The following is a 16,581-nucleotide window of genomic DNA, read 5'->3' on the forward strand; positions in this document are numbered from 1 at the left end:
TACATAACGAGCCCGTCATGGTGACTCTAGAGAAAATAACTCATGATTGCCATTCTTACGGGGATTCCGGCATGGTGGGGGCGGGACAAGGACACGGCAGTCAAGACACAACACAACATGTTAGATGTTAGGATAAGGTAGGTTCAAGAGGCTGGGGGAACAGAGAGGAGGGAGGGCCTGACTTTGGTGCTGTGGTGGAAGTGGGCAGTCCTGGGAGGCTTCACGGAGGAGGTGAAAGCTGAACCGTGTTGAAGAGTAATAGTTCACCCAGTGGCGTGGTGGTTGACATTCCTGGCAGAGGAACAGCCAATGCAAATGCTTGGAGGTGAGACTACGGGACCCATTGGGGGAGGGTAAGTAGTTTTCCACTGGGCATTTCTATGCCAGGTGCCCCTTCAGGCACGTGTAATCACATGATCATGTCTGTGACTTCCTTAAACAGTTCAGTGTGGGCGGCTCTTATGGGCTGAGTTGTGTCCTCTCTGAATTCACATGTGAAATCCTAATCCCCAGCACCCCAGAATGTGATCGGAGAGCAAGTGGGGCCGCGGATGGGCTTCGTTTGGCTTGCACTGTGAAATCTTGCACACTCTGTACAAATTGTGAGTTTTGGAAGAAACTCCTGGTGACAAGGCAAGTGTGGACTTGTGTGGTTGGAGGCTGGCTTCCATCCTCCGCCTGGCCCATTCTCAAACGAGGCAGATTCAAGTTCTTATCTTCTTGGGGGAGGAGAGGAAGTGATGGGAGCTAATTGTCTCATGACACTTCCTCAGTTCAGCATGTGGTTAGTTGTCCACATTTTGATGCCTTTACTCAGGGACTTTCACTGATAGTACAGACCAGCTGTACAACCCCACATTTACAGGATTGGATTTTAAGACCCCATTTATCATGCTATAGCAGTTACAATGATAGGGCAGCAATTGTAAGACCAAATTTAAAAATCGAAGGTATTCATGCAACCAACCCGATTTTTGGTTTCTCTTGAAAAATCAGAGTCTGGCAACACTGGGACAATTAAGAATAACAATCCATTCCTTTATGCACAGGCTGTAGCAGATGCTGCAGGTGCCCTAACTTTATTCCCCGGGCACTCTTGGGTTCCTTACATGCTGATGGATTCTTCCAAAAGCACCTGCAGCTCTCTGCCTGGGAGTGTTCCCTGCAGTGAGTGTGCTGGATTGGTACACAGCACAGAATGGCAGGGCCCGGGATTAACCCCATAGAGGGGCCCTCAACCAATGGTTCAGAGCAGCTCTCTCCCCTTGAATGGGAGGGCTCAGTAGGAGGAGTCTCAGCAGTGACCTGCTCACTACCATAATAACACCTGTATTGGCTGTCTCCTCTGCCCTGTCTCATTTCTTTTCTCCCCTACTGGGATGGTTAATTTTATGTGCCAATGTGGCTAGGTCATACTTCCCCGATATGGGGTCAAACATGAGTCTGGGTCTTACTGTAAAGATATTTTTAAAGACAGGAGTAACATTTAAATCAATAGACTTTGAGTAAAGCAGATTACCCTCCACCATGTGGGTGGGCCTCCTCCAATCAGTTGAAGGCCTTAAGAAAAAGACTGACTTTTCCCAAATAAGAGGGAATTCTGCCTCTAGCCTGTCTTTGCAGCTACAACATCAACTCTTCCCTGGATCTCCGGCCTGCTGGCTAGATTTTAGACTTGCTACCTTCCACAATCACGGGAGCTAATTTCTTAAAATCTTTGTCTCTGTTTCTCTCTCTCTGCACCCCCCCACCCCCCCACACCATATTGATTCTATTTGTCTGGAGAACCCTGAATAATACACCTACTGGTGCTTCCAGGAATCACCTCCCAGATAAAACCCTTATACTTCTCTCGGGGACTGCATTTGGGTGAACCCCAACTGACGCCAGGATGGAACAGCCCCCAAATTGCAAAGAAGTGTCTTCCATGCTGAAGAATATCAAGCCTCCACCTTGGGAAGATTTTTTTTTTTAAGGAAAAGACTCAAATGACACAGTATTAGGGTAACAAACCCATTAAGAAGGAGCCTGTTGGCGACTCTCCTTGTGACTCATACGATGATACTGCTCTGTGTGTCTTAGAGGTTCTGAATACAACCACCACGTGTACCTTGTATGTTTCCCTGCACGATGTCATTGCAATGGATGTCCACTGAGTTCATGTGGGTGTTCAAGCTGAAGATCTGTCCTTCTTCAGAACAATTGTCTGTAACAACTCGCGTTTCAATAGCTGGTGAGAAAAGCAACAGGAAGCTTGTCATCATTATAAGCTTTAAAAATGGGCAATAGCAACATGGACAGGTCACATTTACTGAATGTGTAGGAAGTGCCACACACTGTACATTGTTAAACCCTGTGGGGGACCCTTATCCAAAGGAAGAAACTGAGGTTCAGAAGTTAAGTAAGACCCTAACTCCTGACATACAAGTTCTTAATGAATGTTCTCTAGCAATCATCCTTTTCAAAAAAATATTTTATATTTACTTACGGAGAGAGAGAGTATGAGCAGGGGGGAGGTGGGGGGAGAGAGAATCATGAGCAGGCTCCATGCTAGGCGTGGAGTCTGATGTGGGGCTCAATCTCACGACCCTGAGAGCATGACCTGAGCCAAAATCAAAAGTGGTAGGCTCAACTGACTGAGCCCCCCAGGAGCCCCCTCTAGCAATCATCTTGAAGCAGCAATTCTGTTTCTAGGAATTTATTCTCAGGAAATAATCATGGATGGGAGGGTAGATTTAGCTACAAGAAAGTTCACAGCAGCAGAGATGATAGTGTGAAAATTAGGAAATGATCTTAATGTTCAACAAGGAGGAATTGCTTTAATAATTGACGGCTTATCTTTATAACAATGAAAATGAAGTCGCAGGAGAATTGCCATCAAGAAACAAGGTCATGAAAATATTTAACTTAAACTTTAGCAGATGGCCGGAGGCTGGCTGTGGGTTTGAGATTGTTGAAACTGGGTGATGGGTACAGTCGGGTTCCTCCTGTGTCTGTCCCATTCACAGATGAGGGGTGTGAAACCCAGGGAGGTGAGGGCACTGGTCTGACCCATCGGTTAGGACCTGGCCAGGTCAGGAAAGATGAGGAGCTACTGTAATCTGAAAAATGGTTTAATTTTGAATGAAATGAATGAATGACTGAAATGAATGAATGAATAAATTAACGAATGAGTCCCGATTCCAGTTTCCCAAGAAGATTAGGCATGGGATTTTATTTTATATTTAAAAATTTATTATTATTTTTATAGAGTGCAAACTATCTCATCATACAAATTGGTAAAGCAAAATGATTAGTTAGGCGTACACCGATCCTTTGATATCCCTGGGCTGAATAAAAACACAGCAAACAGCATTTCTGGAGGCCAGTGTGGTGATATGTATCAAAATCTACAAAATGTTTCTTTTCTCCTTGACTTAATGATTCTTCCTCTATGAATTTATCCTAAGAAAATATCAAAGAAATATACACAGATACATTTTCAATGGTCTTTTGCATGGGGTTATTTGGCAACACCCACATTTCCCAGAATAGGGAAATAAATATAGTATAAATAAACATATAGTATAAAAAATGATATACAATGGAATTTGATAAACCATTGAAGACAGTAACGTAGGGTATGATGATGTATACAATGTACCTGGAAAGATGTTGGGGATGTAATGAGTGAAAACTGTACGTACAATGTCACATACATGTCAAATACACATTTGCATCAAACATGCCCCTGTGTGGTTATGGGATAGGAAGACTGGGCTGTGGGCAGATCTGGCTGGTCTAAATTTAGTTTTGTTTATGTGCTTTTTTCCTATTTAAAAAAATTTTAATACTTGGCTTTGATATTTTATTTATTTTTATTTTTTAAAATAGCGAGATGATACTAATGTCAAGCTATTTAATATATCATCTCATCAAGTGGTTACATTATATGTATGACAAGTATGATAAAAGTATTTTTATTTAAAATATATGCACTAAGATGTCCCTTCTGGGATGGAACTGTGATAGGTGCCAGTAGGTATTAGGCATTGGATTAAAAACCAAAACCAAAACCAAAACCAAAAAAACTATTTTTAAGCCAAAATCCCAGACTCAGGATTGGAAACCATTGGCAATCTTTTCTTTACTTCTTTTTGTTTTTAAAAGATTTTATTTATTTGTTTATTTGAGAGAGAGAGAGTGAGCGAGCAAGAGAGAGCAGAGAGAGCACAAGCAGGGGGAGGCGCAGAAGGAAAAGCAGACCCCCCACTGAGTGGGAGACCGACACAGAGCTCCATCCCAGGACCCCAAGATCGTGACCTGAACTGAAGGCAGCTGCTTAACCCACTGACCCACCCAGGTGCCCCCTTTGTTTCTTTTTTTTAAAACAGGTCTGTGGAGCTGTGATAATACAGTGTATAATTTGATGAGTTTTAGTGAGTGTATATACCTGTGTATACGCGATATTCCTTTGACACCAACAGCAACAGCTAGGGACTGAACATGTCTCTCCTCCCCAATAGTCTCCTCAAATTTTCTCACCACCCCTCCGCCCATCAGTATAGAATAGCTTGCATTTTCTAGAAGTCTATATAAATGGACTCAGGCAGGGTGTTATTTTTCTAATTGTGTAACCCAGACTCCAGTTTGTAACTAGCCCTCTGTGTGTATCAGGCCATATCCTCTTCTTACCCACAGTATTGTTGTTGTGGATTTCCTGGATTTTTTGCTCTGGGGATTTCAAGGCAGTTTCTAGAGCAGCTGATTCCACCGTCTGGAGAACTTCCGTGGCCCAAGTTGCGACTGCTCCCTTCTCTCCCGTTCCCAGTGGAGTGTTATTAGTGAGAAGTGACTGGAATGTCTCAACAACATGTTGCAGCTTTGAAGATACAAAGAATAAGAAAACAAATCCAAGCTGAGAGATCCTACACCCTGAAGGAAAGTAGAAAGCACGAGAAAGAAGCTTCTGGAGCCAGAGGAACCGGTTTCAATCCTGACTCCACCACTGACGGGCTGTGAGAACCTGGAAAAATCACCCAATTGCTCTGTGCCTCAGTTTCCCCATATTAGGACAGGGACAGTAAAAAGACCCCGTGGAGTTTTTGGGAATATTAAATGAATTAAGAGACGCTACCTTTTTAGAACAGTGTCTGTGCCTGGTACACATCAGATGAAGGTTAGTTATGATGAACATCTTTTACCGACAAGGAAGTGGTCAGGTTGCCAGAAATAGACCAGTGGTTTTCCATTAGGGCGATTTTGACCCCCTGGGGACATCTGGTAATGTTTGGAGACACTGTGATTGTCACCACCGAGGAATGCTACTGGTATCTAGTGGGTGGGGGCCAGGGAAGCTGCTCACCACCCTAATATGCACAGCGCCCCCCTCACCCCCGTGCCCTCCGGAAAGTGACCCAAGCTGAGGTGTCAATGGTGCCAAAGCTGAGAAACTGGGAAGTAGAGTTACAGCTCAATAGACATTCTTTTTTTTTTTTTAAAGATTTTTATTTATTTATTTGACAGAGATAAAGACAGCCAGCGAGAGAGGGAACACAAGCAGGGGGAGTGGGAGAGGAAGAAGCAGGCTCATAGCGGAGGAGCCTGATGTGGGGCTCGATCCCATAATGCCGGGATCACGCCCTGAGCCGAAGGCAGACGCTTAACCGCTGTGCCACCCAGGCGCCCCTCAAAAGACATTCTAACTGGCCTTTCCAAGTCAAGAAGTTTATCTATGAAGTAAGTAAAGCAAAGAGATGAGCCAGAGGGGAGAATGAAGAGCCAAGGTGAAGTTTTCTAAATATAGGTGTGATATGATTGTAATATAGGTGATTTGAAAGAAGATTTTTATGTGAACCCCCACGTCCTTGTACTTAAAGCGTGGTCTTCGGGCAGGCAGCACCAGCATCACCTGGCAGCCCGTTTGGAATGCAGCCTCTGGGTGCACTGAGTCCAGATCTGCACTTGAACAAGTTCCCCAGGGGATTTGTGGGCACAGACACACCTCAGAGGTATTGCAGATTTGGTTTCAGACCACTGCAGGAAAGTGAATATCACGATAAAGCTATTCAAATAACGTTTTTGGTGGCCCAGGACGTATAAAAGTTTTGTCTACAGTCTAGTCTAGTAAGTGTGCAACAGCATTCTGTCTAAAAAACGTACAAACCTTGCATCACCCAGCTCTCCTCGCGACAAGTGCACTCCTTAATCCCCTATGTCACCACGAGCACCGGGTGATGTGCGGGAGTGCTGAGTCGCTATACTGTACACCCTAAAACGAATATAGCACTGTATGTCAACTAACTGGAATTAAAATAAAAACTTAAAAAAAGCCAGTCGATCAAAATAAACAATGTGCAAAGCTTAACTGAAAATATTGCTAAGAAATGCTAATCGTCACCTGAGCTCTTAGCGAGTCATAATCATTGATCACAGATCACCACCACCGTAACGATCATAACGAAGCAGTTTGAAATACTGTGAGAATTAATCAGAACGTGCCACAGAGACATGACGTGAGCAAAAGCTGTTGGAAAAATGGCACCAATAGACTTGTCCCGTGCAGGGTTCCCCAAACCTCCACTTTGTAAAAATCGCAATGCCAGTGGAATAAAATGAAACACAACGACGTGAGGTTTGCCTGTATGTTAAAGTACCAGAGAGCAAGGTACTCTGGACAGGATAGGGACTCTGTCTTGCTTATGAAGTGGCACCTAGAACAGTCCTTGGCAAAGGTGGGTGTTAAGTAAGTGTTCACGGGTTGCATGAATGCTCTTGGGAGGCAAATGTTATCACAGGAAAGAGTTTTTTTTTTAAGATTTTATTTATTTATTTGACAGAGAGAGACAGCTAGCGAGAGAGGGAACACAAGCAGGGGGAGTGGGAGAGGAAGAAGCAGGCTCATAATGGAGGAGCCTGATGTGGGGCTCGATCCCATAACGCCGGGATCATGCCCTGAGCTGAAGGCAGACGCTTAATGACTGCGCCACCTAGGCGCCCACTACATGAAAGAGTTTTAAGCAGAGTGATAGATCAAAAGGGCTGGAGGAACATTCAGAACCACTGTTCAAATAAATCTTTTCAAGGTTTTATTCTTTCAGTCTGAGTCTTTGTGGAAAGTTTACAAGCAGCCTCCGTTCCTGCCCAGTAGAGAAAACCTACCTCTGTCCTCTAAATGAAAGCGGAAACCTGGGTTCAAATTAATTCGTACAGAGTAGGCACGAAAGTATTTGCCCTTCAGAATTGCTCTCGTAGTGTCTGATCCAGCGTGAAGACTCTACCTTTTTCTGGCCATGCATTCGTTAATTGAGGTGAACGTCACACAACGTGAAATGCACCCTTTTAGAGTGTACAAAGCAGTGGCCATTTAGTATTCGCACGATGTCATGCAACTACCACGTCTATGTAGTTCCAACACACTTCCATCCTCCCGAGAGAACACCCATTGAGCAATCACTTCCCACTTTTCCTTCCCCTGGGCTCTGGCAACCACCAATCTGCTTTCTGTTTCTGTGGATTTTCCTGTTCTGGACATGTCATAGAAATGGAAACCTACCCGGGTGACCTTTGTGTCTGGTTTCTTGCGCCCAGCATGATGGTTTCGAGGTTTATCTATGTAGTAACATGAATTAGAACTTTATTCCTTTTTATGACTGAATGGATTACCAATTGTTAAAAATCCATTCATCTATTGATGGACATTTGGGCTGTTTCTTCCTTTTGGCTACCGTGAATAGTGCTGCTATGAACATGCGAGTACGACTATCTGAGCCTCTGCTTTCAGTTCTCTTGGGTATATTCCTAGGAGTGGAATTGCTGGGTCATATGGGAATTCTATGTTTAACTTTTTGAGGAAATGGGCATTGAACCTTTGTAATGAAATGTTCCTGTTAAGTACATGATTATCTGTTCACTACTTCTAGGAACACTTGCCGAACTCCCAGTGTGGGCTTGCGCTGATTCCTGCCCTCAAGAAGCTCATTGTCCAGGTGGTGATGACACATCGTGGAAATGTCGTGAGTCTGCCAGAGGTAACAATGAACAACCTGGATGGAAGGTATACTCTGGACCAAGCGCTGTGTTAAGTACTCTACATACAGTATTTCATCTAACCCTCTGATCCTTTCGAGCACGTAGGTGCCTTGATGACCCCCATCTTACGGATGAGTAAATCAATCCTGCAGAGTGTGATGGTTAATTTTATGTGTCAACTTGGCTGGGCCAGAGGGTACCCAGATATATTTGGTCAAGCGTGATTCTGGGTGTGTCTGTGAGAGTGTTTCTAGATGCAATGAACATTTGAATGGGTAGATGGAGTAAAGCAGATTGCCCTTTGCAATTTGAGTGGGCCTCATCCAATTGGCCGAGGGCCTGAGCAGAACAAGGCGTCTGAATAAGAAGGAACTATCTCCCTCCTGAATGCCTGACTGATTGGCTGCCTTGAGCTGGAATGCTGGTTTTTTTGTTCAGGCTTGCCTGAAACATCAGCTCTCCGTGGTCTCAGGTCTCTGGATTTGAACAGGCACCATTGGTTCTCCTGGATCCCTAGCTTGTTTAGTGCAGATCTTGGGACGTGTCAGCCTCCATAATTGCTTGAGTGAATTCCTTATAATGAATATCTTTTTTTAAAAAAGATTTTATTTATTTATTTGACAGAGAGAGACAGCCAGCGAGAGAGGGAACACAGGCAGGGGGAGTGGGGGAGGAAGAAACAGGCTCCCAGCGGAGGAGCCTGATGTGGGGCTCGATCCCAGGACTCTGGGATCACACCCTGAGCCGAAGGCAGACGCTTAACAACTGAGCCACCCAGGCGCCCCTATAATGAATATCTTTTATCTATGTCTCTTGTTGGTTCTGTTTCTCTGGAGAACCCTAATACAGAGGGCTGTGTCATTTTGCCCATGTTTCTTGTCACTGTGGTGCTGTGATTTGAACATCTGTCTACACTTCTAACCTCCACAGAAGAACATGGGGAAACAGATGTAAACTCATTTGGAAGGGTTTAGGGAGGCCATCCAGGGGGATGTGAAACCTGAATTGAGTCTTGAGCAGAGAAGGGTAGAAGGAAGCCAGTCAGGTGAGGAACTGGGAACAGAGTTGCAGGCAGAGAGAACAGCATGTACTTGGAGGCCTGGAGCTTGGAGGATGAGATGTGAATGGTCCCTCTGGAGTAGAGCAGGGTGAGGGTGGGGAGGAGGGAGAGGAAGGGATGAGCCCATTCTGCTAGACTCTAGGTTCTCAGAGACATGGGTCATTCTCTCTGTTAACATTCAGAGTCAGTTTACAGACACTAAGTGATTACTACCTAATAGGCACTTTCTTTTTTTAAAAACTTAATCTAATTTCATTTAAATTCAATTAATTAACATATCGTGCATTATTAGTTTCAGGGGTAGAGTGTAGTGACTCGTCAGTTGCATGCAACACCCAGTGCTCATTACATCAAGTGCCCTCCTTAATGCCTGTCACCCGCTTACCCCGTCCCTCACCCCCATCCCCTCCAGCAACCCTCAGTTTGTTTCCTATAGATAGGAGTCTCTTATGGTTTGTCTCCTTCTCTGATTTTGTCTTGTCCTATTTTTCCCTCCCTTCTTCTATGCTCCTCTGTTTTAACAGGCACTGTCTTGGTCTGTCTCTTGTAACTGCCTACAATATCTATTCCCCTCCCCCTTCCTTTTACTAATTAAATGAATTACTTAAATTTATCTGGACCATATTTCCCATTTAGAGACCACGTTGTCCCAGCTTCCCTTGAGGCTAGTTTTGGCTGTGATACCTTCAACTTCTGGGTTCTTGCTTTAAGACAGATCTCCAAAGAAATTATCACAACTTCATTAGCCTATAATCGAGTGAGTAGACGTATCCCTTTTCCTCCACTCTCCCCTCTTCACCTTGAGCTCTAGACAAATTGCCCTGGACTCATCTCCCCTCGACCCACTGGTACAAAAGCCACATTGCAGGGGCGCCTGGGTGGCACAGCGGTTAAGCGTCTGCCTTCAGCTCAGGGCGTGATCCCGGCGTTATGGGATCGAGCCCCACATCAGCCTCCTCCGCTATGAGCCTGCTTCTTCCTCTCCCACTCCCCCTGCTTGTGTTCCCTCTCTCGCTGGCTGTCTCTATCTCTGTCAAATAAATAAATAAATCTTAAAAAAAAAAAGCCACATTGCAGCAACCCAGTTTTGGTCATGTCGAGGACAAGATGCCAGGGGATGGTGGAATAGCAGTAGGGAAGAATGTGGGTCCCCTCAATGGCCTCATGGAGCAGAGTCCTTTCACCACCTGAACCGTTAACTCAGAAAGTAATAAGATCCATCTTTTTAAAGCTGTTGGATATTTGGATCTCTTCGTTGTAGAACTCAGCATACCCTAATACAGTGTCACTTAGCCTGTCTTTCTTGGCCTGGGATCGATCCTATCTTTAGGGGGCAGTATACACACATGCATGCGTGCGTACACACACACACACACACACACACACACACACACACACGTACATACACTCTATCTCTACTGTGAGATATATAGCAATATACATATAATGATAAACATGGTGATGTATTTGTATATTTCACAGTTATACATAATGTAAATTATATATAACATTGTACTACTGTGTTATAATGGATTTCTATTATAATTAAAAACGACTACATTAAAATATATTACATACCGTAACAGATAATACATAATATATATGACATATCACACATTATGATACCTAGACAATATACAATGTATAGTAGACGTATAATATATAGTATCCACATCCACTTGCTAATTTTGGGCTTTGTAAACATCTGTTACCTCGTTGGGTTCAAGGACTGGGTTTCTGCTCACATCCTTCATGTCTTTGGTTGTGGCTGAGGAAGTGGTTTCTGTAAAAATCATCAAGGGAAGTTACTGTTGGAACCGAGACTAAAAGGGCGGAGAGGTGGACAGGAAGGTGAATAGAAGGGCTGAACTCATACTCTATTTTTCTTATTAAAATTTTTTTAATTTATTAATTTAAAAATTCCAGTATCATTAACACACAGCGTTATATTAATTTCAGGTGTCCCCAAAGTGATTCAACCGTTCTGTACATTACTCAGTGCTCATCATGGTACGGCTGCTGTCCATCCTCATCACCCAGTCCACCCACCCCTCCACCCAGCTCCCCTCTGGCAACCACTGCGTTGTTCTCTATAGTTAAGAGTCTTGTTTTTTTCCTTTTTTTCTTTTGAACTCACATTCTTATTCACTGGCAAGGTTGTGCTCTTTTGAGGGATCAGAGTAGAGTTCCTTATCATGGTGCAGAGCAGTGTTTTTTGACGGGGGGTGATTTGGCCCGCAGGGGACATTGGCAATGGCTGGAGACATTTTTGGTGGTCGCAACTTGGGATGGGGAAGGTTACTGGCATCTAGCGGGTGGAGGCTTGGGCTTGGGGTGCTGCTTAATATACTATAATGCACAGGATGGCTCCTGACCCTAAGGAATTATTGGACCCCAAATATCAATATTGCTGGGGTAGAGATACCCTGGCATAGAGGAAGCAGGAAAGTGTAAGCTCCAAATTCAGTCTTGGCTGGACATTACAACTGAAATGGCTGGCGGACCAGAAAATTGGATACTTCAGGTTTTAAAATTCAGGCTGGCCGGGAATTACAACTGAAACAAGAGTGTCAGTTTTTGGTTATCAGCCCTTAATGAGACAGCTGTGTGTCGCCTCTTGTGCTTTGTGAGGACCACTGTCTCTATTTTAGAAAGACGAGGAAAGGTCAGCCAACGTCGACATCCAGTTACCATCAGACTGAGGTCATGTCTGTATTTCTTCTGTATCCCGGTTTTCAGCCATGTCTATTTGCTAAAAAGGATGAAGAGCTTTCTTGTAATAGTGAAAGTTTTGTCTTAAGTTCAAGAATTTTGACCTACAACCCTGAGTCTAGAATACATTTGTTATCGGAAACCACATTTGTTGTCGAAAACAGCGCTTTTGGCTGAAAGCTGCATACTTTTTTTATAGGGGCTTTCTTGGAACTCCAACCTTGGTGACAACTAACTCCAGATGGACTCAATCCATGTGAAAGGACTGTGAAGAGCTCTTAAAATTAGGAAAATAACCAAAGGCATTTCTTTTCCTTGTACAAGAAAGCGAGTTTAGTAGTTCAACACTAGAACCCAGGAAGAATCCCAATTTGTACATTGTCAGTAGAGGTGCCTTTTGCCTGGTAAAAGGCTCATTCACTTTGGGCTCAATCATATTAATTCACTCAACAGCTATTTATTGATCGTCCGAGTTCGTGGTGGGCTTACGGCACAGCAACCCCCACCCGCCCACCTGTGCTCTTTTTTTTAATATTTATTTTTAAATTTATTTATTTTTTAAATTTTTTATTATGTTATGTTAGTCACCATACAGTACATCCCTGGTTTCTGATGTAAAGTTCGATGATTCATTAGTTGCGTATAACACCCAGTGCACCATGCGATACGTGCCCTCCTTACTACCCATCTCCGGCCTATCCCATTCCCCCACCCCCCTCCCCTCTGGAGCCCTCAGTTTGTTTTCTAAAGAGTCTCTTATGGTTTGTCTCCCTCTCTGATTTCATCTTGTTTTATTTTTCCCTCCCTTCCCCTATGTTCCTCTATTTTTGTTATTATGCTCCTCTGTTTGTTTCTTTTGTTCTTTTTTCTCCTCTGTTTTGTTTCTTCCACATATGGGTGAAATCCTATGATAATTGTCTTTCTCTGATTAACTTATTTTGCTTATCATAATACCCTCTAGTTCCATCCACGTCATTGCAAATGGCAAGATTTCATTTTTTTGATGGCTGAGTGATATTCCATTGTAAATATATATACCACATCTTCTTCATTCATTCATCTATTGATGGACATCTGGGCTTTTTCCATACTTTGGCTATTGGGGACTTGCTGCTATGAACATTGGGGTGCAGGTGCCCCTCTGGATCACTACATTTGTACCTTTGGGGTAAATACCCAGTAGTGCAATTTCCGGATCGTAAGGTAGCTCTATTTTCAACTTTTTGAGGAACCTCCATACTGTTTTCCAGAGTGGCTGCACCAGCTTGCATTCCCACCAACAGTGTGAGAGGGTTCCCCTTTCTCCATATCCTCACCAACATGTCATTTCCTGACTTGTTAATTGTAGCCATTCTGACTGGTGTGAAGTGGATCTCAGTGTGGTTTTGATGTGTATTTCCCTGATGCTGAGTGATGTTGAGCATCTTTTCATGTGTCTGTTGATTATTGTATGTTTTCTTTGGAGAAATGTCTATTCATGTCTTCTGCCCAAGGAGCAGAGAGTATATATATATATATATATATACACACACAATAATTTTTTATATTTATAAATTTTTAATTTTATAAAATATAATATATATTATAATTTTTATATTTATAAATTTTATATTTATAAAATACAATATATATTATATAATTTTATATTTATATTTATAATTTATTATTATAATATAATATAATATAATATTATTATATTATTAGAATATATTGTATATTTATAATTATATTTTTATATTTATAAATATAAAAATTATATAATATATATGTATATATACACATACATACATACATGTATATTTTGGAGAATCAGATGAAATGTGAACCATATTAGCAAACACTTGTAGGCACTGTCTTAAGTGCTCTGTATGGTAGTGTTTCATTTAAGCCTCAATTAATCCTTGCAACAGCCCTGTGAGGTACATACCCCGTCAGGTTATCTACTGATTTAATGAATAAATTAATTTTTAAAAAAGATTTTATTTATTTATTTGACAGAGAGACAGCCAGCCAGTGAGAGAGGGAACACGAGCAGGGGGAGTGGGAGAGGAAGAAGCAGGCTCCCAGCAGAGCAGGGAGCCCGATGCGGGGCTCGATCCCAGGATGCCAGGATCACGCCCTGAGCCGAAGGCAGATGCTTAACGACTGAACTACTCAGGCACCCCATTAATTTCTTTTTTTCTTGATGAGCCTGGCTACAGGTTTATTACTTGTTTATCTTTTCAAAGAATGCACTCTTAGTTTCATTGACTTTTTCTTTTTCTTTTTTCTTATTTGGTCTCTGTTTAATTTATTTCTGCTCTGCTCTTTATTATTTCCTTCCTTCTATTAACTTTGGGCTTTGTTCTTATTTATTTTTCTATTCCTTTAGGTGTAAGGTTTTATTGTTTGAGATTTTTCTTGTCTCTTGAGGTCGGCCTGTATTACTATAAACTTCCTTCTTAGAACTGCTTTTACTGCGTCCCAATGATTTTAGGTCAGAGGCGCCTGGCTGGCTCAGTTGGTAGAGCATGTGATTCTCGATCTCGGGGTCATGGGTTCAAGCCCCATGTTGGGTGCAGAGATTACTTAAAGCCACTGTTTCCTTATTGAATTTCGGTCGGGATGATCTATCCATTGATGTAAGTGGAGTGTTAAAGTACCCAACTATTGTATTACTGTCAATTTCTCCCTTTATGTCTGTTAATATTTGCTTTATATGTTCAGTGCATAGATATTTGTAATTATTATATCCTCTTGCTGGATTGATCTCTTTATCATTATGTAATGACAGCCTTTGTTTCAAAGTTTATTTTGTCTCATAGAAATATCACTACTCCAGCTTTTTGTTTGCTCGCTTGTTTACATTTGCTTGAGTACCTTTGTCCCTTCAATTTCAATCTGTATATGTCTTTAGGTCTGAAGTAAGTCTCTTGCAGGCAGCGTATAGATGGATCTTTTTTTTTTTTAAATCCATTCAACCACCCTACGCCTTTTGATGGGAACATTTACATTTAAAGTAATTATTGATAGACATGCCCTACTGATTTTCAAAGCCAGACATTATGGGGCTTGCCTTCTTGGTGCAGCTCCCAGGTGGGTGTGAGCTTGAACTGCTTGCTGCTCAGGGAGAACCTTTGCACTTGTAACATTCCTCCAGCTTGTGGTGGGGCCACTGGGGGTTTTGGTTCCTGACCTGACCATGTCTTTACTTCTCCTACCCTTCTTGATGTGGCTTTATCTCTCTCTTTAGCTGTGGAAGAGGTGCTCTACTAGTTTTCATGTCAGTCTCAGAGAGAGCTGCTCTCTATATAGTTGCAGCCTTGGTGTGTTCATGGGAGGAGGTGAGCTCAGGATGTTCCTACCACCCCATCTTCCCCTGTGTCTCCCAGTTACATCTCCCGTATTTCTTGTGTATAGATTTCCCTGTCTATGTGGCTTCCATGAGAGTGCTTATGCTTATACAAGATGGTGCCTCTCCTTGGACACAGATCCAAGGGCGGGTATATAATTCAAACTGGTCTAATTGGTAGATTTCCAAAGAATTTACAGTTAGGTCCAAAAGAGAGTTAGTTGATCTCTCTTTGGGTGGTTTGATCATTAACAATGGTAAAATTTGGACTTGTTGGTGGTCATATTTCCTGTCCTGTGGACTAAGAAGGCAGAGAAAGCCAGTTTGCAATTAAAAAGAAGAAAGGAGTAGACCTAAAGAGCTTCAGAGACTGGGGTGCGTTGATAGTGTGGAGTCCCCATTTCAGTTCATTCCAGAAGCCCAGCTATATTCTTGTTTTGAGTTCCAAGCCACATCCATTCATCCTTATCATAAACTCATCTTTTCTGCTTAAGTTAGCCTGAGTGAGCTCCTCTTTGCAATTCAAAGAATCCTGTCTCAGTCAGCACCTTGTCACCCCAATTTCCAAAGTCCATTTGTCTTATTAACCCCATTATTTCTCTAAACTTCCTTCTTTTCTTTTGTCTCCTGTTTCCATCATCCATTTACCTCCAAAAAATGGAAACACGTACTAGCCTCACCACACACACACACACACACACACACACACACACACACATCTTTTCTGGCATTAGACTCAATGAAAAATAAGAAGGGAGACAAGAAGACAAGAATTCCCTTACTTTGACAAGTGTTTTCATTGGAATTCTGGAATTGTGTATCCCCAGAGAGGAGTTTGTATCCAGGATTACAGCGACAGTGGAAACCTCCGTCGACATTCTTACATGCAGCATTTGCTCCACAATATATACTAATGGGTGGGTCACATTCATTAATATCTGGAACACAAAAGAGGAATTTGGCCATTAATATGACAAAGATTTATGGAACATCTAATACGTGCCAGAGGCTATACCCTTTCCACCCAATATGTCCTGGCTTTCCAGGACAACTCAGTAAAGGTAGTCGGTTGTATTTGTTCTTCCCTTTCCTCTTTGACTTTGGTTGGATTCTCTGAGAAGCAGACACTGAGACAAGAATTCATGCTCAAGTACTTTATGTGGGAGGTGATCCAGAAAACACTGGAATGGAAGTGGTGAAATGAAACAGGAAAGGCCAAGCAGAAAGTAAAGAGGGAAGTTTCTACTGTGGGCAATCGGGACTTGATTCCCCTGGGACCCTCTGGGAGGCAGTGTAGAGCACACGCTGCCGGATGACTCCCCAAGGGGTGAGGGGGCTGGGGTATTTATCTGCCAAATCTTTTTTTTCTTTTAAGTTTTTAATTAAATTGTATTTGGTTAACACATAGTGTAATATTTGTTTTGGGAGTAGAACTTAGTGATTCATCAGTTACATACAACACCCAGTG

The 16,581-nt window shown here is 42.6% G+C and overlaps 1 protein-coding gene and 1 non-coding gene across 2 annotated transcripts in view; one reads left to right on the top strand and one right to left on the bottom strand.

The window, feature by feature from the left end:
- The window catches only part of ADGRE3 (adhesion G protein-coupled receptor E3), a 43,779-nt gene that overhangs the window by 16,076 nt on the left and 11,122 nt on the right, over nucleotides 1-16,581 (bottom strand). The window contains exons 4-7 of the mRNA XM_026488055.4: nucleotides 15,896-16,051; nucleotides 10,783-10,853; nucleotides 4,675-4,861; nucleotides 2,111-2,230 (exon numbers count right to left, since the gene is read on the bottom strand). Of these exons, the coding sequence (XP_026343840.2) occupies nucleotides 2,111-2,230; nucleotides 4,675-4,861; nucleotides 10,783-10,853; nucleotides 15,896-16,051 (534 nt within the window). The remainder of the gene's footprint in view (nucleotides 1-2,110; nucleotides 2,231-4,674; nucleotides 4,862-10,782; nucleotides 10,854-15,895; nucleotides 16,052-16,581) is intronic.
- Nucleotides 14,268-14,340, top strand: TRNAE-CUC (transfer RNA glutamic acid (anticodon CUC)). Its single transcript has one exon. It is a non-coding gene; the product is annotated as a tRNA-Glu (tRNA).

This window comes from Ursus arctos, unplaced genomic scaffold (genome assembly GCF_023065955.2).
Source record: "Ursus arctos isolate Adak ecotype North America unplaced genomic scaffold, UrsArc2.0 scaffold_14, whole genome shotgun sequence".
NCBI classification, from domain to species: Eukaryota; Metazoa; Chordata; class Mammalia; order Carnivora; family Ursidae; genus Ursus; species Ursus arctos.